General features: G+C 40.0%; 1 protein-coding gene across 2 annotated transcripts in view; it reads right to left on the reverse strand.

Moving 5' to 3' along the window:
- Plcxd2 (phosphatidylinositol specific phospholipase C X domain containing 2) overlaps positions 1-19361 on the reverse strand; it is a 46186-nt gene extending 26825 nt beyond the window's left edge. Inside the window, exon 1 of one of the 2 annotated variants that reach the window (XM_078044259.1) lies at positions 19129-19361. In XM_078044259.1, the coding sequence (XP_077900385.1) occupies positions 19129-19150 (22 nt within the window). In that variant the 5' untranslated portion in view covers positions 19151-19361. Of the gene's footprint in view, positions 1-18639 lie in introns of both variants that reach the window. The other variant, XM_005340978.5, reaches the window with a different exon arrangement.
- Between the last annotated feature and the right edge of the window lie 3839 nt (positions 19362-23200).

The following is a 23200-nucleotide window of genomic DNA, read 5'->3' on the forward strand; positions in this document are numbered from 1 at the left end:
AATCACAGTATTATACAATTAAAGTTTCTATTAGCACTAAAACAAAACTTATAAATGATGTCCAGTCTATTTCTAGGTCCATAATTGGAAATAATCATGATTTGAGAGTGTAGGAAAAAAAGTTCCAAGAATGTTCTTGAACCTTTTTTAAAAAATGATAGAATCAGACATCTGCAAGGGATTTAAATATAAAAAATAGAAAAACAAATCTAACCCATTGTAAAAAAAACATGTTGGATAGAAGATTTTTGGAGAGTAAAAGTCCACATAATCCATTATTTAAAATGGAAACAAACAAACAAAAAAACCCAGTAATGTCTTTCCAGCTTATGGGTTGAAAAAAGCACCCTAACAGTTTTCACAAGTATCATTAAAACACTCAAAACATCTCTTCTGGATTTATTTTGAGCAACAACTTTTCTGTATTTTCTCAACATGCTTTATCACTTCCTGTTTTTCTTTGCAAGTATGGATTTTTGAGGCTTCTTGACTTTGCCCATTTTATTCACAGTCTTTTTGCTTTTTTTGGAAGACATTTTCACTTAATAATGTGATAAGTTGAGAGCACTAATGCAGAACTCCAGTCTACTGGGAAAACAGCAGAATAAGGATGCAACGCATTCTCCACCTTCTGGCCTGGATGCACCTGCAACTTAAAGGTTTTAGTTAGCTCATGCATGTAAACCGACTGAAATGAGATTTAAAAAAAAATTCAGACAGTGAATTCCCAGTAAAACATAAGTGTTATAGCAGATGTATAGATAGGTAGAGTTTGGATAGTGAGGGATATCTATACAGCTGTTTAGAACTAATGTTCTTTCAATTAAAGTATTTGTGTGCATGTCTATATGTATATGTATAAAACTGGCCCATTTGAAATTAAATCCAAAAAAACCCCTATTATTTAAGGGAAAAATACTACTTTTTATTTATTTGAAAAAGTATCTTTAAGAGAAGTGAACAAATCTATTTGTCTAAAATATTTGATAGAACTTCTAATAGATAATATTAATTTTTCTCTAAAAACATTTTAGAGGCAAATATTACTCTAGGACCATTTTTGATAGGGTCACCTAAGCACCACATAAACCCCATATTTTTATCAGGACTTAATCATATTATTTTTGTAGAAATTAAGATGATATGTTCCATTACAAGTTTGGGCTAAAAACATGTACTTGACATGCATATATTTTCTATTAGAAATAGAGAGTTCCATTAGAGTTTCTCTATTTTATCAGTCTGAATTTTAGGTTTCCTAATTTGTAATTTGCATATTCTTTCCCTGGCTGTTAGCCTACATCATATGTTGTTATGGGAGGCCAGAGTAATACAGGCAGTTTGGGGAAAAAAAAAAATCACCTGGTACAGTAGATTTTTCAGTTACCCACTGAAGCTGATGCTGCACAAAACTGCACTGAATGTTAAATTTATTTCTTCTAAATTAATGTAAAATACACACAGTATGTACAAATTCTATATTGTGGGCAAATTAAGATTTTAGTTGCAAAGACCCTGCCCAGTGCAAAAACAACAACAACAAAGAAAAACAGGCCAAAGACCAAAAACTTGCTCACACTTTAGTAAAGGTAGGTCATTCATATGATGCTGGCTACCAGGAGGTGTCTGGGCAATAGCAAAAGCTCAAGTGGCCTGGAAGATGATCAGTGCAGACAGCAGAAGAGAAGGCTACACTGTGCTATAGAAAAGACATTAAGTGTGTAAGTCCAAGAAAGAGAGTAATTTGCTCCTATCTCTTAAGAAGGTAAAGAAAGGAGAACACACCCCAAATGGAATTGGAATCAGAAATTAGAGGCTCAGTAGGACAATGGCTCTACCTCATACTGTCAGTCCAACTTTGAGTTTCAGAGATGATGGCCTGGTTGCTTATTAAGCAATTTTAAAGGTTTTATTTTTTTTCCTCTGAGAGAATAAAAGGAATTCATGCTTTGATTTACACAGAGAACAGAAGATTCTGTCTTCACAGACTTTCTATTAAAATAATCTCTCAACAATATTTTTTAGAAAATGGACTGGAAAATGAGATTTAGTCTTCAACGTTATCTTGCTAAAAGTGCTTCATTTTAGTGACTTATGATTTTTTTAGAAGTTGAAAAACAAAAATCAAATGTATTAAAATGAAGGCAGTCAAACATTCCCACTCAAAATCATTTGATTAAAAAATCTGGCAATTTTCCCAAGGTTTGGAGAGATCATTGTTGACAAATGACTAAATTTACAAATGACTCCAAATGTCTCAATATGTGTCAGTCAGCAAGTGCAATTCAGGCATTTCTCACTCATTTGGGCACAGCTCACTCTCTCTGCATGAGTGTGCACTCAGATTAGGTGGTGACAAGAACTACGTGGGCCACATCTGAGGCCCTTCAGAGAGCACTGGTCCAGCTGGCCTCCAGGTTGCTGGTAGTCAGGCCCTGACCCCCGGTGGAGGCCCTCCCTTCCAGTGTTTTCCTGACTCAGGACAGGGGCCAGCTCTGTTGGACTGGGGGCTTTCAATTATGTCCTTGTGAAGGGGCACACAAGCAGAGCAGGGACAGAGGGAATCAGTCTAGCAGGGATGTAAAAAAATTACAGGAACAAACCACAAATCTGGGGCCAGTTAATGCAGAATTTTACCCATGACTTCTTACAAAATGGGCATGTTAAAAAACAAAAATGCTCTCTTGAATGTGCATAGTAAATGCCTTATCTGGAAAAGAGCATGTGATAAGAGAAAACAAGCCATTTCTAATCCCCATTCTCCTCTAAGCAGAGTGAATCCTGGTAACTGCAGTATCTTCTGTTTGCTAAGCACAAGCAAAATATTCATCTCTGGCATTAAGAGCTTTTGACACACTTGAACCGGTATTAATAACTGGGTAGTTCACACAAGTTTGGATACAGAAGCTTGAAAACACCTAAGCAGCTTGGGGAGGAAGGGGAGAGAAGCCCACCCACTAGGAGTAAAGGCTGAGGAAACTGAGACTGGAAGTGGGGCAAAGAAAGGGGATCTGATAGGGGGATGCAGGATGAAGGAAGCAGAGTCCCAAGAAGAGACAAACCGAATGCAGAGTTCTCATAGATGCAGTGCAATTTCACTTCTGTGTTTCTCACTAAAAGATGAATGAATATTTTTAAAGTGACAATTTAAAAGGGTGCCCTGTTATTAAGCTGTCTGAAGAACACAGGTGTCTCAATCCAACTCTGTTTTGAGGCCCCATCCCACCAGGAGCTCTGCTTTCTCAGATCTTCCTTCCTGGCATTGTCTCACCTGGTACCTGGAAAAAATTCTACAGGCAGAGGCCAATCTAGCTGGGGAAGAGGGTTGTACTACCCAAAGGGGAGAAGAAGGTAGAAAAGTGTAAGGGGAAGCCCTTATTTGTTTATTTATTTGGGTGTACTGGTATTAGAACCCTCTCACAGGGTCCAGAAGTATACATACAGGTAAGCAAGATGTACAGAGTTGGGGGCATTCTAAGGAGAAATCAGATGTACAAAATAAAGGAACAAAAGAGCACAGTAGAAAATGAGATGAACAGCAGGAATAGCATTTCACGAATACTACAGCAATAGCCAAAAAATGCATTGTTCAGTTAATCTGCACAAATAGGAGATCTTCAAAAATGAGGCAGGGAATGTCTTTTCATTAGTTGACTCAACATTCACGACCACAAAAGGAGCCCAGCTGGAGCTTTACTCTGCCCAGAGGAGCACTCTGGTGGCTTAGAATGAGGCAGGTCTGCACCACCAAGACCAAGGGGCTCCAGCTCTGTGGCTCCACAGCTATAAATGACTCTAATGAGGAGCTTTTTACAAATAATGCATGCCTCGTCTCATGTACTGTGTGTGCCTTATTTCAAGGTAACAGATTACCAGAAAGGGAGAGTGAGCTACTGGGACTCAGAAGTGAGGCCTGCAAACTCTGAACAGTCTTTTAAAATCTGCTCTGGAAGGACAATAATCTACATAAACCCTTCTGGGACTGCTGTACCTGAACATGTATTTGTATAATAGAAGCCAGCCCATTTCTTCCTTTACTTTTCCAGGTTGTGTAACAAAAAGATGGTGGCCCCTTTGTTGTGTTTCTCTCACCCCTCCCTCCCTACCATTTATACACCATTGAACTATTTCCTGCAATTCTCCAATAAGGGGGTGGAAGATACAGATGGAATGGCCAGACTCTACACTTGCACTGACATTTAAAGGTCAAGTCTCCTTGTATCATAAATAATGATATTTTCCTCCCACATGTACAAAAGGGATAGCTCTGAGAGCTACTGGGGCGGGTGTGGTGGTGGGGAAACCTTTGAAAGTTCCCTGGGCGAAAAAGATTTGATTTACTGCAATTTTGCCGAATGCTTTACCTGTGATAGCTTATGTCATAAAGAGCTGAAGAAAATTAAAGGATGAATCCATCCAGCTATTGTTTTGTACCTCTATTTTTATCGATTATAATACGGTTTGCTTCACAATAAATTAAGATTCCTAAAAGAACTGGAACAATGACATAAATAGGACCTAGTTTTCAAAAATTTTCCTTCATATACGGTGTTTTATTCTTTTTTTTAACTGCTAGACCTTTTGTGCTAGAGATCAGGTGTTACCTCTGAAAGAGTTTCTATCTGTGGGAATACCATATGGCCAAGTACCACTGAAACTTCCCTGTTTGAAAGAGAAATTGTTTTGGAGGAACCACATATTCAGCATGCATTTCTTCAAAAATGGTCTCTTCTTTTCCTTGCCTCCAGTGCCCATGGAAGCTTTTCCACCTAAGAACTAAAAGACACTCGGTTTCCCTCCCCAATGTTTGTACCTCATATTTCTACATTAACTTGCTGGTGACCCCTGGCAGGGGCTCTTGTCTGAAACTAACTAAAACAACTTCAATTTGTTGAATGTTTTTAATCACATGCCAGGCTGGGCATTTTATTTACATCATCTCATCTGATCTCTCCCACAATCCTGCAAGGCAGTAGTCACATGCCTGCATTTTATAGATGAGGAAACAGAGTCTGGGATTAGCTCAGGGTTGCAAAGATTCTAAGTGGCCACCTAGGATAGATATCTGGGTCTGTCAGACTCAAATCCACATAAAGATTCTCTAGGGATAACATAATTTCTTCTATATCCTTGCTGATTAAGTAAGTCAAATACATGCTCATCTACTTTTGATAACATCCAAGGTTTTTCTTTGGAGCTAAATGCCTGGCCCTCATCCCAGTACAGAGAAAATTGACTAAAGCTATTTAAATTTTGTAAAGACTGGAAGAATTTCTATATAGGGACACAGGAGGGCACTCTAACCTTCTTTCCGTTGAGTAAACATTTCCTTTGTAATTCCACTGCTCAGAACCTTGGTCCCAGTGCTGGTTCTGCTTTGGTACTTATTTAAACTTGGGTTTGCAAATTCATACTCGTAGCTCAGTTTCTCCATTTCTAAACTTAGGAAGGTAGATAAAATAAGCCTTAGGGTCTCTTCTATCCTGAATTGGATGCTTCCAGTTTATTAACTACTCATTAAAGGGATTTATGACCCTATTTAACAAGGACTATTAACGATTGCAAAGAAATGTCTCTTTCATACTTACCACACTTAAACTGAAAATGTACTTTAGATTTAACTCATCGTATATACAAAAAAAAAAAACCCTCAAATCATTTCCAAAACAGGTTGTTATTTCTTTTTTGATCATCCAGAATTTCATCAAATTGCTGGAGAAATTCTTTCCTCTCCTCCAGATTCACAGTGACATTTTCCTGTCCACTGACACTGGGTCTACCCTACATTGACCAAATGCATTGGCTGGAAGCTCGTTGCTTGTTTAGTTTCTATGTCACAATTTCCTTTACTCTAAAGGTTGGGGCTCACTACTTTGTGGGCATTTTTAATAAGATTTATCATGGGGGCTTTGAGAAGATAATTCACCTTTGTTATCATGAAGATTGGCTGAAATATTTCACAGTGCAGGGTTATTTTAAGATTCATTTGACAAACTGAAGAATAACCAAGATAGAAAGATGCTTTTCAGCAGATCCCCTCAAGGACAAGAAGGGTCTTTTTTCCTTCCTATAAATGAACGGCTAAGCCCAGTGCTCTGACAGAGGAAAGGGAAAAGGGAGGAGGGAAAATACAATAAGTCACAGTCTAAATTACATGGAATGATAGGTTTAAAGGAAATTTGTACATTACACTCAGCAGGGACAGTGAGTAGAAACACACCCACTCTCAAAGACCAGTGTTCTGAGGAGCTTGCCTACCTGCTAATGCCTCATGCTGATTTTTTTGTACAGAGGCAAAAGATTTTTCCTCTGCTAGAGCCTTGCTGGGTGATTACTACACAGACCACTTAAACCAGTAGGCTGCTTTTGTTGCAAGTCAATAAAAAGCCTCCTAGATGTCTGGTCTTAAAAAAAAAAAAAAAAAAAGAGAGAGCACTTGTTCAGCCAGACCAGGTCAGCAGGAAGTCCTTCAAACATAACCATCCTCATGGGTGCTTCAGCAGAAGAGCCCTGGCATGGAAACAAAGCCCTCCGATTAAAAGAATACTGCCTTTTATTACAACCAACTAAAAGTGCTGAAGTTATAGCTGAATACTAGGTCAATTTCCAACTCAAAAAATGTGCTTTACTTAAATGCAACTAAATAAATTTGGTAAGGCTAATCTTCACAATTCTAGCATTATTATCAGGACTTTTTCAATCTGTTTAACTTCTCTGTGCCTCAATTTCTTCATCTGTAAAATGGGGTTAACAAGAATACCTACATCACTGGGTTATTATAGGATTAACAGGGTTTACATACATCAAGTAAAGCAATATTGGACACCTATACAAGTGTGATTAAGAAGACTATTCTTTTACTTTTGTTATTACTATTATTGTAGTTTTCTTATTTTAAAAGCCTTAGGACACCTTAAGATTTTTCAATGCTGTTACAAGATTGTGTCTCATCCTAGGCATTATTACTTGCTTTCTTAACTTACCTCAAAATATCTGTTCTTTATGCATAAGTCCTTTGTAGACATTTCAAGATTCCATGTCTCTCTCTTCCTTGCCTCTCATACTACCTCCATTTTTTCCATAAGGTACTCATTCTGAGCCAGACACCAATTGTACAGAGAAGACAAAACACTGCTGTGCCTAGCAGAGAGACAGAGAACAGTCCTGGTGGGTGACACTATCCCACCTATAAAGGAGACATGCATAGAAGTCCATTCTGAGCTGTTTCTTACAGGATGAATTATAAGTAGCCAAGTGAAGTGGGGGTGGGTATTAGAAGAGAGGGCATTATGGTAGAGAAAAGAGAAGTTCAAAGACTGAAGTAATAAAAAGGACATTATATTTCCTTCTGGGGTTTTCTTTGGGTCCTACATTGCCTCTGGCTCCCTAGAGGTTACAAAACAAAGATCAAGTACTCAGTGCAATGTTGGAAACAATCCAGTATAGGTGTGTTTTGCCAGATCTTTTCCATTTCTTTCACCTGTCATTTCTACAGTTAGCTATGGAGGCTGTTATGGTTTCAATATAAGGTGTTCCCTCAGTGCCTTAATCCACTAGAGTGGTTTAACTGGGGGGCGGGGGGGGGAACTGTAGGCAGGTAGGGTGTCACTGGAAGAGTTAGGTCTCTGGGGGTTTCTTTGGGGCATATACTTTGTCTCTGGTGAACAGAGTTCTCTCTCTGCCTCTGGATTGCTCTGTCCTGTTATCCTCTGCCAAGCCCTTCCACCATGATTTGCTGCCTCATTTCAGGCCCAGATCAGTGAAATTGGCCATTTTTGAACTGAAACCTCTAAAACCATGATAACCAAATAAGCTTTTTCTCCTCTAGGTTCTTCTTGTCAGATTTGTTTAAAAAACAAAGAAGCCTTACTATTCTTGGGAACTATCCTATTGTTCCTAGGCTTCTTCACAGTTTAATTACCTATATGTGACCAGCTTACAATCATTAGTTTGAGTCACCTGGCTCCAGCATGCCAATTTAACTGCTCTTTGCTTTGTGCTTCCAGGGCATTTAGTTCCTACCTGATGAACTTTGAACCACCTGACTGTAAGTCTTTAAGGGCAGGATAATGTCTAATTCATGCCCATATCTCCAGGTTTGGTAAGTTTCTGGCATATAGAAGGTATTTAATACATAAATATCGAATAAATAAAGTCACGAATATCTGAATGAACAGACGCACAGGGGACTGCCTAAAGCTGGTAAGTATAGATGTCCTGATCCTTTTCCAAACTTCTCTGTTCCTTTCATCTCCTTTACACAGGTAGAGTTCACTCTCCCTACCTTTTCACTCCCAGCACCTATTTACCCCTAGATCCATTTATCTCCATTTGTCCTTCTAGCTTGAGTTATCTGGGTCAATGAAGAGGAAAAGTGTCAGAAAACACAGAGTACAAAAATAAATCAGAAGGGATGACTAAAAAGAGGGCTATAATAAAATATTGCACTGAACAATTTAAAAAATCCCAGAGAGTAGATTCCCTGAAATTTATACCTGCGTAATTTATTTTCTAATAACCTCTCCTTGGGACCTCTCATCTCACACATTTGAATTAGGTCCTTGGAAAAAAACGCAGCATTTGTAGGGGTTTTGACTCCCTATTAACAAGTGCAGAAAGGCTGAGGCCTATTTAGCATATTCAAAATGAGCCAGCCTGGAGTCCCAGAACCAGACTGAAGGACCATTTAGTAGTCTTCCATCCGAAGAACAACATCTTTAAACCTTCTTGTCAATCCACAGGGACAAACTTCACCTCTCAGCCTTCTTTTCCATGAGGCTTGTGGGAGAGTGTTAATAATAACCACCAAACTGCCAGTGAAATCTAAGAGAGCCATGTGGCCAATTTAATTTTTAATCAGTTGCCCATTGAATTTGTAATTACCCACAATACAACAAAGCAATGTGGAAGGCAGGACTCCTGGAAGCAGAGGATATTGATCAACTTGTTCATTTTTATGTGTGGAGAAGCTAGTGAGCAATCCACTGCTTAAGAACAGATATCAGTCTTGGATCCTGCTTTTACCCCCACCTGGCTGGACAGGTTAAGTGGAGTACATGGGAAGTTTCCAGGGTGCTTTTCAGACTAATGATATTTTCAAATGAAATATTTATGCATGAAACAAATGCAAACAGAGCTTCTCTGGTTAAAGGCCTCTCTCCAAAGCCCTCACTCCTGCCCTGAGGTGTCCTGGGAGGTACCAAGAGGGCAGCAAACCTCTCCAGGATTCTGAAGGGCACAAGAATTATTCAGTCACCATAGACAGCCCCCAAATCAAGCCCCACAGCCTATGATTCATTCAAGTCAAAGGGTTTTCAATGCCAGTAATGGGAGGTACTTGAAATCCCTCCACACATGGGTGGTCTCTATTCTCTTTTCAAAAGATTTACTTCTTCCTCAAGTGTTCTATAGACCCAGAACCCCATACCCCAAAAGATATTGTGGAAATGATTCATTAATAAGAAATTCTTCCTCTATTCTGCTAATGTTCATTCTGCCATCTCCAAAACAGCTGGCATCATCTTTTGTCAAGTAGCCCCTCAGGAGGGACACTTGGGCATTCCCTGAGGAAATGTCTCAGTTCTAGATGACAATATCTATTTAACCACATTTCATTGTTTAACCTATAAGAATGATGCTGAGGTTTAGGGTGGGAGAAAAAATTAAATTAAATGTTCTATTACAAAAATTCTCTTGCTTTTATTGAGTCTTTTGGTACAATTCTGTACATCAATGTGTGAAATCAACAGTATTGATGACTGAGGTAAAAGTAACAAAAGGTTCACATTTCAGAACTGACTGGCACACATAGCTAACTCCCATGCTCACCTCCCAGCTTCCAATATGACTGGAGAAATAAACAAGAAATAACAGAACTCATGCAGAAGAGACAGACTGGAAATTCTCCTCTCTGGGACTTAAAATTTAGGATAGATTTTCTGAAAGAAGTAAAATTTTAGTTGAAATCTAAAATAAAATAAAATAAATAAGGATTCAAGCTTTAAACTCAACCCATCTGATCTTAGATGTAATAGTAGCCATAGGTGAGGGCAGGGAACATACAAATTGTGAAATATAAGATTCAGTCCTGAATCACCCCCCGTCCCAGCTCTACCTGTGTCCTCTCAATTCTGAAATGTCCCACAGGTACCTCAAACTCAGCATGGCCCAGACTAAGTGTATCTGTTCCTTCCACCACCCCAAAGCTGCTGCTTCTCCTGTGCTAGTGTCCTTGGGAATGCCACTTCCTCCCACTTACCACTTATCCAAGTGTTAACACTCCACTTAATCACCATGGCCTGTTGATACTTCCTTCTAAATGTCTCCAGAGTCTGTCCCTTTTCTTAGCCTATGGTTTTACTCTCTTTTTCAGGTCACCTCCCACTTGAATGACCTCAACAGCAGCCCAATTCGTCCCCTTGGTCACAGTTCTTCCTGGTTCCCCACATTCTGTGCTGCAGCCAGAGAGATCTTTCTAAAGCACAAAGTTGACCTTGTTATTCACTTGCTTAAATCTCCTCACATTCCTGTTAAGATAAAACTAAATCCCTTTAACATGTTTTATTGTACCTCTAAGTACCTTTATTTCCAGCCACTCTCTTCCTTATAAACTTTGGTACAACTATGATAAATTATTTTGGTTCATTAATGGCCACTGTCTCTCTTAAAGGTCATCACCCATATTGTAATCTGCTGCCCAACCCAGAATATTGTTATCTGGAGGGCTAGTTCCTGTGTATTCTCCAGAATTTGGCTTCTCATGATTTCCTCCAGGAAGCCTCCAAAGACTTACTAAGGAGCCTATATCTTCTTCCAGCTGTAACCTATACTCCCACAGTTCTCCTACATGGCATGTTATAACTAACTGATGAAATATCCATTCCTCCAACTAGACCGTAAGCTCTTTGAAGGTAAGGACTATGTCTGTATCAATCATCATCGAATTACCAGTACTTGGTAGTGAGCCTGGCGTATGGAAGGAAATTAACACACTCATTTTGTATTGAGTGAAAGAAACAATGATTTTCTCACCTTAACCCTCACTCTGTCTAATAACTGATGGGTCATTATATTTCATTTCATTTTTATACAGTTATCTTACAGGCTTCCACCTGACCAAGTCTTTCAGTGGCTGCTTTTGGCTTTCAGGATAATGTTCAATCTTAGTATGGCATACGAGGTACATTAAGATCTAGTTCCTGTCACTTTTCCAAGCTCAATGCAAAGATCACCTGTTCTTCGAAGCCCAGTTTATCAAGCTTTTATCTTACTACTAGTAATAAAATTGGGCATTGGTTTCCTGAGTGTTATACTATGCATTCTTTTCTTTCATGTTTGAATTTTAGCTTTCTTCTAAGATCATAATCTCATGAAAATCAGAAATAAGAGTCTTATTCATATCTATAATCATTTTATCTAACACAAATGCTGGCACAAAAGGATACTCAATATTTTGTGACTTAATTTTCTTTTAAACAGATGCAGTTTTCTACATGGGTAATGGAAACTGGAAAAAGAAAAAGGAGTACACAGGCACTATTTTTTTTTTTTTTAGTCAAATTAATACAACATGCTCACAAAATTTTCATGAGGATCCATATGGACACTTCCTGCTAGGATCTGAACTCAAACCTAGGGAGGATGGGTACAAACCCTGTTTTCACCTTTTGCTGTTTGGCTTTTTATTTTTTTAAATCTAGTTTCAATCGCAATTTTAAGAATACTGCTTTCAGTACATAGCCTTCAAATCATACATGTTCATAAAATATTCATCCAAGTCTGACAGAGTCTGGGAATTTTTCAGTTCTATCATTACTGCAGACTATTGCTGCATTCCAAAACATTTCAATTACTGGGCACAAATGAGTCCTATTTTCTCCTTTATTTTGATACTATTAGATCGGTACAGAAAAAAAAAGTGATAAAATATCCTTTGAGAAGAAAGGATATTTTATAGCCAACAGTTATAGAGTAACTGAAAATAAATCTGTTATTCTCTTAGTCTGCCTAGTAGACAATGAATTCATGAAAAGACTACCTGTGTCTCCCAGAAAACACAGTCTAGATGTCCCCCTTAACAGCAACACAGGGCTCCACAGCCCAGCCCACTTTCTCTTGGAAATGCCATCCTCCTGTATAATGTTTGATTCTAATGGTGTGGCAATACAATCCAAAGCTCTTCCAATATTTAACTAAACAAGTGAGAAAGTAGCAAGATTCCTGCTTAACCAAACACATGAAGTACAGAAATTTGATCACAGGTTTTCCCCACCTAGATTTGTTTCTTGATGTGTGCTCAAAGTCTTTTCACACACACAAACACACCCACCTATTACAATATCTATAAGTAATCCTTCTTCTGCAGGCAGGCCTGGTTCAAAACTCTAATTGGGGTTAGTCAGCATTTGCAGAGCGGTTTGCAATTTTCCCAAAGGCAGTTACAGGATGCTGAAACATTGGCTGACATTACTTTGAGTGTGCTGTACCCATAAGCTCCTGCTATCCCTAGAGAGATATGACAGATGTTACCACCTGTCACATCTAGGGAGGTCAAGTCAAATCACGGGTTAGGGACCAAGCAGCAGGCTTCCACCATATGACCTGACAGCAAGCGTGGTCCAGGGCATTTATGAAGGGTGAAAATAACAGGCATAAGAACCCAGGCCTCTGAGGGCAAAGTCAAGCTCACAGCCAAGTATGTGTATGGGTGTGCGTATGTGTGAAGATGAGGGAGGATGCTCGCATGATCGTATGGGGATGACGCTTGTGCTGGGAGATAAGTGATAGAACATGTACGCAGGTTCATTTATAGGAAAGCATTCTGCAGTACTCTCACTCTAGAGCTGGAGACACAGGACTGGGCTAGGACTCAGGTAAATGATGAGGAGATGGGAATAGAAGCAGAATGAACAATGTGGTCCCGTCACGTCACAGAGAACTGAATTTTTCCCAAAGGCTTCCCATGTGCATAGATGACAAAGTCTGACATTTTTTGGCTCTCTTCATCAGTCACCCTCACACTGCATTTAAGACTCCTTGGGCAGCCCTCTGAGTATCCTTCCCTTAACTCTAAAGCCCCCTGGAGGGGTGGCCTGTCAAGTTGCCCTAATCTGATCAAATAGAGTGCCATGGCTTAATTGGATAGTCACCTTCTTAATGAGATTGTGAATTACCTGAGGGTATGGTCTGCATCTTACACCTCTTCTTTGTTATCTAGTCTAGGCACAGGCTTTCAATAAATGAATATTATGATGTGATAACAACAGTAATTATTATTATATGATGCTCATTTTGTATCAAGAAAGTACACTATCTGAATTAAATTCTTACATTCAGGCAAATGAGGTGGTACCATGATCATCTGTTTCAAAGAGAAGGACACTAAGGTACAGAGAGGTTAAGTAATCTGCTTCAGATCACACAACTTGAGGCGGGTAAATCCAACCAGTCTGGCTCTAGCATTCATACTATTAACCAATCCATGATCTTGCTTCTTATAGATATGTGTGATTTCTGAATTCTTGGTGGTTTTTGTGTGATTTGTAGGGAAGGTGCTCAGGTAGTGATGAACTGTCTCAGAAGAAGAACCTATTAATGGGACCATCAAAGTTATAACCTCTTTTTATTTTTCACAATGATCACCCAAAGGAAAAATGAGAAGCAAAACAAAACACTATCTCCATTTAAGAAATCAATTTTTTTTTTTTCTTGACTGAGTCAGAAATGGAGCTTCAGCTTGGTCCTTGGTTTTCCAGTCTCACATCTGTGAAAGAATGGATTTGTTCTAGGCCCAAATCACAGCTTATGCTATCCTTCAAGTAGAGCCAACCAAATCTTTGTGTTAGACAAGCTATTCTGCAGTCTTTGGGGATAGTTCCCAACTCTCTTTTAGCTAAAATAGACCTGGTCTGACTTCTCACAGTGGGACTTGAGTTATGGCTCCATCATTCTTGTCCCCTTAGTGATGATGTCTCCTTGTGGGAAGAAATCAGGAGCCCACAGGGAGAAGAGCAATAGAAATTACCAAGTGGTCATCAGCATGACTGCAACCCTGAAAGGTAGGATTCCAGAAAAGTAGGAAAGAAGAGAAGGAGATGAACACCAGCAACTTGAGAAGACAGAGCCATCTGGGAACTGGAGAATATGAGGAGCACCTGAGGAAGGGCAGGCATGGAAAGGGAGGGTGAAGCCAGGAAGAAGAAATAGGAGCAGGGAGAGGCAGCAGCCAGGCAGGAAAATGAGACGCTATAAGGAAAGAAGGCAGAAAGCATGCTAGGTGAAAGAATTGTTTCTAGAACAGAAGTTACACCAAGTTCTGCCTCTGACTCTTCTGGCCATATTTTCTGTCTCAATTCTTTTTGTTTTTAAAGGGGGCCTTCTATAGTAAGGCTTTAGAATAAGACACAGCAAGGAACGGATTGGAAAATCTTCCTGTGGCTTCAGGTGGCTATTTATGAAAGGTGAGCCTAACTAATCTGCCCATTTAGTTCTGATCCCAGTGGAAAATGAGGTTGGCTACAAGACACTTCTGCAGCCTTATTTACTCAGCAGGTCTAGCATTGAATTATTTGCATAACAGTCACCAGTGATTGAGCTGCTGCCTTCTACAAGAATTTAGGGTTAAAAACAGAAGTAAGCCATATTCTTTATCTGCAAGTTGTTCATAGACCATGGGAAAGACAGACACCTAAAAATAACACTGTGTCAGGAAGTGTTATGATAAAAGTACCAGCAAGGGATATGGAGGGGCAGGAGAGGGATCTTCCAGCCAGTTCCTGATTGAACCTCAATATTTAACTTTATTTTACTTGGAAAGTCCTCTTCCTAACTCTGAACACCCTCCAAGCCACATCTTTTGAAATCCTGGACATTCTTCAAATCTGGGTCAAATGCCATTTTCTCAACAAAGTAGTTCATCATCTTAAAAGCTGTAATTAATCTTTCTCTTCTGTGTTCTTATGTAACACATTATTTATATCTGTTCTGACATTTACCCCAATTTGTTTCTTTCTTTAAAACTATGTTTGGTGGGGGGGGCGGGATGGATGGATGTATGGATAGACAGATTTACTGATTTCATTACATTGTAAGGTTTTTTTGACTATAGGGTTTGGTTCATCTTTTGGTCTCCCACAGGCCTGAGCGTAGAAGTTTCATAAAATATACTCAGATGGAAGTTCATTTCAGTCAATGAACCTACACATCCCCTTTTAGGATGCTGAATGGACTGGATCCTGCTTCATTTTGGGAAGTTGTGAATCCTTGTTTTTGTTTTAAGGAGGCATAAAAGAAATGGCCTTCAGACCTAAAAAAGACCAAACCATTCTTTCCATCTCTTTCTAAATTTGGACAAGAAATAGGTAACAAAACAAAACCCTCAAATTAATCAAGTGATTTTTAATCTGGAAAGGACTCTGTCTTTCATTTGATACCATATCTTAACTATGAATGAAGAAACTAAGTCCTGAGAAATTCAGATACTTCTTCAATATCACACAACCAGAATCAACAAAATTTCCCAACAGATAAAATAGTTTACCTTTAATAACAGAGAAAGAGCATGCTTAAAAGGAAAAGAAAAAGAAATAGCATTAAAATATACAAAGAAAAATAATTCATTGAAAGGCAGTACACATTATAGAAAAATATTTCCCCTCTCAGTCTACCTATCCACAGAAAATATCATGTTTTCAATAATATCAATAAATACATTATGAATACACTTGTAGAGTTTAGAGTTTTAATTTTAAAACCCAACTTTTGCAATTTCCAGATCCTTCAACCTTTTGGACATCAAATGGTTCTATGAATTTGGCAGTAAGAAGTCTTCTGAGGTTCTTCTCTAAGATATTTCAATATGTTTGAGTGGCACTGGTGATTAACAGGTGTTCTTAACAGTTGCAGAAGTAAAATAGTACATGAGGCTCAGTTGAGAGGTGCACATTCACACATGTTCTCTCCCGTCATGACTTAGGAAAACACAGCAGGTGCACTCAGATCTGACACAGTTCACTCCATTCCAGTTCTGCTATTATTGCCAGAACCCCTGCCTTATCCCTGACCTTTTCTATGTCACTGCTACCCTCTCCCTCTCCTGACAGAGCTGACCCAGTCTTACAGATGCCCTGGAGCACACACACACACACACACACACACACACACACACACACACACAAACACACACAAAAAAGTCAAAGCACTAAATTTGAATTTGAAATTGACTGGGCTCCAGTTCTAAATAAAGATCTATCTATCTATCTTTCATCAGATATATAAAATTAATACATCTATCTAGTTAGCTCTACCAATCTGCCTAATCTTCACAGTGATACATAATCACTCAGATAAAGACCACCTGGTTTTAAAAAGTCTTTTACTCCCTGCAGAGTGTGGTCTGTGAACACTGGTTTTCAGTTAGAGACTAGCTACATTACTCTGCACTTCCCGAAGCCCCCTCAAGGGCAAAGGGACAGTATATTGGTTTTGCAGCTACATACAGGCTTAAATACTAGCTCTGCCACTTAGCAATTGTGTGATCTTGAGAAAATTACTTAAAATTTCTGGATAATCATTTCCAAACTGATGATGTTAATACCTACTTCATGGAGGTGTAAGGACTTTAGGTTATGTCTGCCTAAAGTTGCTGCACGGCAGAGTTCAGTAAGGAATAGTTATTATGAAGAAAGTGACAACAGGGGGAAGAGCAAGAGAGGAAGAAGAAAGATGATGACCCCACTTTCCGAAAGTCTTCCATATTTCAGAATTTCTCAGCAAGGCTTGGCAGAACTTGAGTGCCACCATCTATCTGAGCTTACTTATACAGACACTTATGTTCCATCCATTCTTGGGTGAAAAAGACATTTCATAGTAGTGAATTCAGCATGTTTTTCAAAAACAGATCCTCCTGCCCATCCACCCGCTTTTGTTTTTTGCTTAACAGGACTGGACTTCACAAAACAGGGTGAAAAAATTCCTGAGCCCCACATAGCAGCTAATCATAGAATTTCCAGGTACCGCAACAGACCCCAGCTGTTTGCTTCCCCAGCAATTCTAGTAACTGCAAGATATCTTATAGATCACAGAAAAAAGACACCCAACTCCTTTCTGGAGTTCTGGAGTCAGAATTCACAGCTAATCCACTAGCAGAGCTGCTGCTACAGTTTGAGCTATCCAAAGTACAACAAGAAAGGAGGAAGCTTCTACCTAACCCGGACATGCCTGGAATGACAGGGCCATTTATGACCTGCCTCAGATGCCATTCTGCTTGCAAACACACACTACCCTCCATATCATTCGACAAAATAATTGCACTGGAAAGCCTGAAGGCAAATGACTAATGTTAAAAGTGGCCCATGCATCATTTCAGTGATGACTCCACAGGCGTCAATTAAACATGGAAAAGACGTGTTCTGAGGCATGACCATCTGACATTTTCTAACGAGCTGTGTGTAGTCAAATGTTAGTAAATCAGAAGGGATCCTAAGTATAAAGAAAGATGGCAGCTCTCTCCTTGCTCAAAAGCAGGAAGGACCCATGAAGACATCGAACCTGGAAGACCTCCAGAAAACGAGGTGTGCAACGAGCCTGGATGTGAAGTTAGCACTGTTCTTCCTCATGCATAGAAAGCACAAATTAGGGTTGCATGAGGTCATGTTTTCAGCCACCAAAAAGGCAGACTGCTCCAGAGAATGCTTGATAGTCTGCCTGGTAGTCTAGAGGTGAACTTTAATTGTTATGACTCCAAGTGGGAGAAAAAAATGGCAGTAGTCCATCCTTTGCTCCTTGAATGTTTTCCAAGTTATCAGCACTGTTGGACTTTGCTCAGCACACTAGGCCAAGTTCACTGTGGTCTAAACATCTGTCCCTAGAAACCATGTTTAATATCCTCTTCAGTGGAAGGAAAAGAACACATTTAAAAAGTCTAATGAGACTAATGTCAAGGTATAAAACCCCCAGCAGAGGCACAGTAGCTGGAGCAGAAGTGCTTTTCAAGACTGCAGTTCTTGATCAGTCAGGCAGACACCTGTGTATATATAGACAAAGCTTCAAACACCACCACCTCATCACACCTAATGACTACCTGTGATGATAGCTTGCAGTCCCTATTTCTGGCCTTTCCAAAAACAACAAGAACACAAATATGTGTCTTTATACTCAGTCCTGATTCTAAACCTATTCTGTAATGTTTATCTGGTTTTTTTTTGTTTTTGTTGTTGTTGTTATTTGCTTCTCTAATATGAGAAAGGAAATATTTTTCAGTTTTAATTTTGATCCAGATCTAAAATTGTTGATGACTTTTTAATCGTTACCCTTGATTTCTCCTTTTTTCTTTTAGTGATTCAAGTAAGTGCACCCCACACATCCCCTGGCCCCAACATTAAGGTTAATATTCATAGAATGAGGCTATCAAAAACAAAACCAACAAAAACAACAGTGCCTCCTTTCTCATGAGTCCTCTTTGCCAATGATGCAGTGTTCTTAAATCTCTTTACAGCAGCTGCTTCAGTGTTAAGTTTTGGGTTTGGAATAAAAGGGGTCACTGACAATTATTTTCTCAGCACAATGGAAAAGCAACCCAACCCATTAACACTAAAATGGCAGAATTCAACACAGTGTGAACAAGTAGGAATAGAAGAATACCTGGGATTGCCAGATTGGAAAGGGGGACGTTGTGGAGGTGAGGGGGGAGCGAGGCCATCCAGTCGGCATTGCAGACGTCTGAAGCGGTCTTTGTCCCGCTGGGGTTGGGGGAACAGATGGTCCCCATCCTGAGTTTCCTCCTTGCCTTTCTAACTGCTAGCATCCCTTTGGATCACAAATTGGCCAGGTTCAGCCCAGTGACACTTACTCACTGTTCCAGCTCTCTAGACATTTCAGGGCCACTTTTGTCACGCCAGTCTTTCCAAAATGCCTTTCTGGCTGGGAGAGGGGTCAAAGAACCGGTTCTCTACCCCCAGCGCCCACAGTCCCCACCCTTTCGGCCCTTTCTCTGTTCCACTCCTTTAATCTTCTCAGTCCCAGCTCCGTTAAACTTCTTACGTTCCCCTCTAGAGAGAGGGGCGGTAGGCCCCTAGAAATAAATCATAGAAAAGGAAGGTCCCAGGAGCAGCCACGCCCGGAGCTACTCACACGACAGGTGCCCACACGGCATGCTGACATGCCTAGGGGTCTGCACACATGGGCGCCCCCGGGCGCTCCATCGCTAGCCGGATTTATGCTTCGGTGTATGTCACTGGGCTGTGCATAAACGGGGCCTGCCTGCTACTCGCTCCCGGGTCCTCAGCGCGGACGCCGCCTGCCCTGTGGCTTCCTGAAAGGCACTCACAAGAGTAACCGGCGGCACCCCGACTCCCGGCGGCCCCGCCCGCACTGCCGGGCAGATTTGCCAAGCTACGCGGCCCGTGATTGGCCGCTGGCGCAGCGCGCTCCGATTGGCCGGCGCCCTCTGGGCTGCCCCTCCCTCCGGCTTCCACACCTCCCTGGCTCCCAGGTCTCCGCCCTCCGCTACTCCTGCTTTCCTGAGTGTAGACCGCTGCCTCCGCAGCTACTGCGGACGTGGAGATTTGCAGGCTTTGGGCAGTGGGTCCTCAGGTCTTCTTCAGCCTTTCACACCGCCAGCACTCAGGTGTTCAACGAGACCACAAATGTTTCTCTACATCCTACCCCCCCCCCCCGCGCACACATTCGAGTTGGTGACAATTACCCACAAAGTATTACATTTCTGTAAATCACAGTAGCAGCAGAAATAGGGGAGTCTCAGAGGCCCAAGAAGCCGAGAAAGATGCTATATCTCATATTTAGATGAAAATATCAAGGATGGTTTGTGTTTCAAGCATTACATTATTAAGATTCTCCTACACAATACTTAGCAGCCGATCTGCACTAGGATTCCCACTTTATGGATGAAGAAATAAATGATATTTCACATTTGTATTGCTCGGTTGTTTGAACCTTCTTTTAAATTATTTGTCCCATTTTCTCCTCACAGTACCCGAAGGCAAGGAGGATTGCTGGTATGCTTCCCTTAACAGATTAAATAGTCCGGGAGCAGGTCATGCACTAGAACTATTTGCAAATTTCATTTTGGAATGGGGCCCTGTAGCCGGAAGGTCTGTAGACATACAAATGTGTTCCCCTGCTTTCTGCAGTGTCCCTATTACTTCAAACTTATTTATGATGGGGTCTTTACAGTCTCTACCGATATGAGAACTTTGCATACCGAAAGTCACAGAGACATTTTGGCAAACAAGCAAATTAAGAAAAGCATCCTGGTCTTGATAGTAGGGCTTTGGAGAGCCTTGGTCAGGCAGATTCTCAGTGACTCAGGAGAACCTTGAGGGAAGAGAAAACAAAGGCCTGAAATCACCCAAAGGGAAGACTGCAGGCTCTTGTACAGATCTGTAGATATATTATATCTGACTCTCTCTCTCTCTCTCTCTCTCTCTCTCTCTCTCTCTCTCTTTCTCTCTCTCTCTCTCTCTCTCTCTATATATATATATATATATATATATATATATATATATATATTTAGATAGATAGATACAAAATTCCCAAACACAAAATATATGGAAGCCGCATAAGGCAAACAAATGTGTTATTTAACCTCAACTGTGAAATGCTTATCTTAAAGCCTTTTTTCCCTTGCATTTTTCAGCTGTTAACGGAAGGAGGGAGCATATAAGATAGCATCAAACTCTGGAGACTTAAAAGGCATTACTGAGTGAAAACTAGAAACGAAGAGAAGTGGAACTCCCTCAGAATGAGCTGGTTTGCACCTCTCTGAAATTAGGAGCTAACCTATTTGATTTGACCAAGAAACAGTTCAAAAGGAGGCCAACACTCTTCCTGAGTCAGTCCTGGAAAGAATCTTGAAGATGAAAAGAGCATCTAGTATAATAGTTGGCATATAGAGGTGCTCAAAAAATATTTATTGGAAGGAGAGAGGTGCTCTTGAGACATGCTCTGCTGGGCTTTAGGTATTACCTAAAAGCAGTGTTTTTCAAAATTAAAGGTCCAAATTAATCACATTTTTCTTAAATAGGCATGAAATGCCCTGGATAGTCTGCATTTCTAACAAGATTCCAGCTGATGCTGATGCGGCTGGATCAGACTATACTTTGAGAATGAGCTCAATTTGATAGATGAGGGTATCCACAGCTTCTTCTCCCTTTTCCAAGGTTTCTCCCTTTTCCAAGGTTTCAAAGTTATATATAACTTTTGTAATTAAAAATAAATGTACATTAAAAATTCAGACTAATGAGCAGAGGCTGGGGCTTAGCGGTAGGCACTTGCCTGGCATGTGGGAGGCACTGGGTTCAATTCTCAGCACTGCATGCAAATAAATAAGTAAATAAATGTCTACCAACAACAAATAATATATATTTAAAAATCCAGACTAACAATCTCTAAGAGAATAATTTCTCTGTCACATTATATAATGAAAATTAACATATTAATGGGATTTTACTACTGTACCACAGATGTTCAAGAAAATATTTTAAAATAAAATTAGTATTTAGAATTTGAATAGTTAATATTTTTGTCTACTATACCATAAACAATGTCAATGAGAGAAGAAATATATTAATAAGAGGAGTGAAATTTTAAAGCAATTTGATGTTAATGAATAATTGCAACAAAATGGAGTGTTTGGCATGTACATATTATGCTGGTTGGTGCTAAGAATGGAAGGAAAGTTAAATTATCCTCAGATCTATAAGCCAATAGAAATGAGAGTCAAATATGTGAATTTCCAATTGCAATGTACAGCAAAATAAATAGAGAACAAGACATATGAAGATAATCTAGAGGTGTACATTTTGATGGGGGAAGAGCTAGAGGAGAAGGCATTCAAACTAGGTCTTGAATTCTGAGAAAAGCTTCTGATCATGGAAAAATAGGTGGTGCACTATGCTGTGGGAAAGGGAGATGGAGCTGAGAAAACCGAGGCAAAGCTAGGACAATCAGCAGCAGATGCAAGAAACAGAGAGCATGCTAGAGCGGCACAAGGGATAACACTTCTACTCTCTTTTCCCCTTCACAAAAGCCCTGTGAGTTAAGCACTGGTGCTATTCCAGGGCTTACAGGCCACGTAACCCTGCCCAAGATCTCACAGCTAATTCATGGGAGAGCCATGACTCCAAGTGTCTCCCCTGCTATGCCAAGGACTTGTGAGTGTATGTTACCTGTTATTACTATAAACCACACAGAGGGTGTTTATGACCAAATTGATTAAAGAGTTTGGCCTTTTTCCTTTTCTATGACAAAAGGGACCATTGTGAAGGGGAGTAAAGGGATTCACATTTTACTTTAGGTGGGATTGTCCTATAGAATGGGAAATGGTCAAGGAGACAAGAGTCTTTCAGGTAAATCATTGAAATTAATTATCTGTGAAAAAGATGTGAGAAAGCATGTGAAGGGCCTGACACCAGCTGAGTGGTCTTCTTTCACTCTGGTGCTTCCCTCTCTCATCACTTCCAAGGGCCCACAATTCTAGGACCTGAGTGCAGCCTGAAATGAAGTTTCATCATTTGAAACCTTCATCAAACTGTTCACTCACTTTTTAAAATTAATTTTTAAAAATTTTTTAAAATTTTAATTTGTTATATATGACAGCAGAATGCATTACAATTCATATTATACATATAGAGCACAATTTTTCATATCTCTGGTTGTACGCAAAATAGAGTCACATCCTTCATGTCTTCTTACATGTACTTAGGGTAATGATGGCCATCGCATTCCACCGTCTTTCCTACCCCTATGGCCCTTCTCTTCCTCTCCTTCCCCCTTTCCCCTTTGACCTATCTAGAGTTCATTTAATCCCCCCCCCAGCATATTATGAATCAGCATCCTTAAATCAGAGAAATCGTTTGGCATTTGATTTTGGGGGGTTGGCTCATTTCACTTAGCGTTATATTCTCCAGCTCCAACTATTTACTTGATGCCATGATTTTATTCTTTTTTAATGCTAAGTAATATTCCATTATGTAAATATGCCACATTTTCTTTATCCATTCATCTACTGAAGAGCATCTAGATTGGTTCCACAGTTTATTGTGTGGATTGTGAATTGTGCTCTATAAACATCGATGTGGCTGTGTCCCTGTAGTATGCTGTTTCAAAGTCCTTTGGGTATAGATTGAGGAGAGTCAAATGGTGGTTCCATTCTCAGTTTTCCAAAGATTCTCCATACTGCTTT

The sequence above is a fragment of the Ictidomys tridecemlineatus genome, chromosome 3 (genome assembly GCF_052094955.1).
Source record: "Ictidomys tridecemlineatus isolate mIctTri1 chromosome 3, mIctTri1.hap1, whole genome shotgun sequence".
Lineage (NCBI taxonomy): Eukaryota > Metazoa > Chordata > Mammalia > Rodentia > Sciuridae > Ictidomys > Ictidomys tridecemlineatus.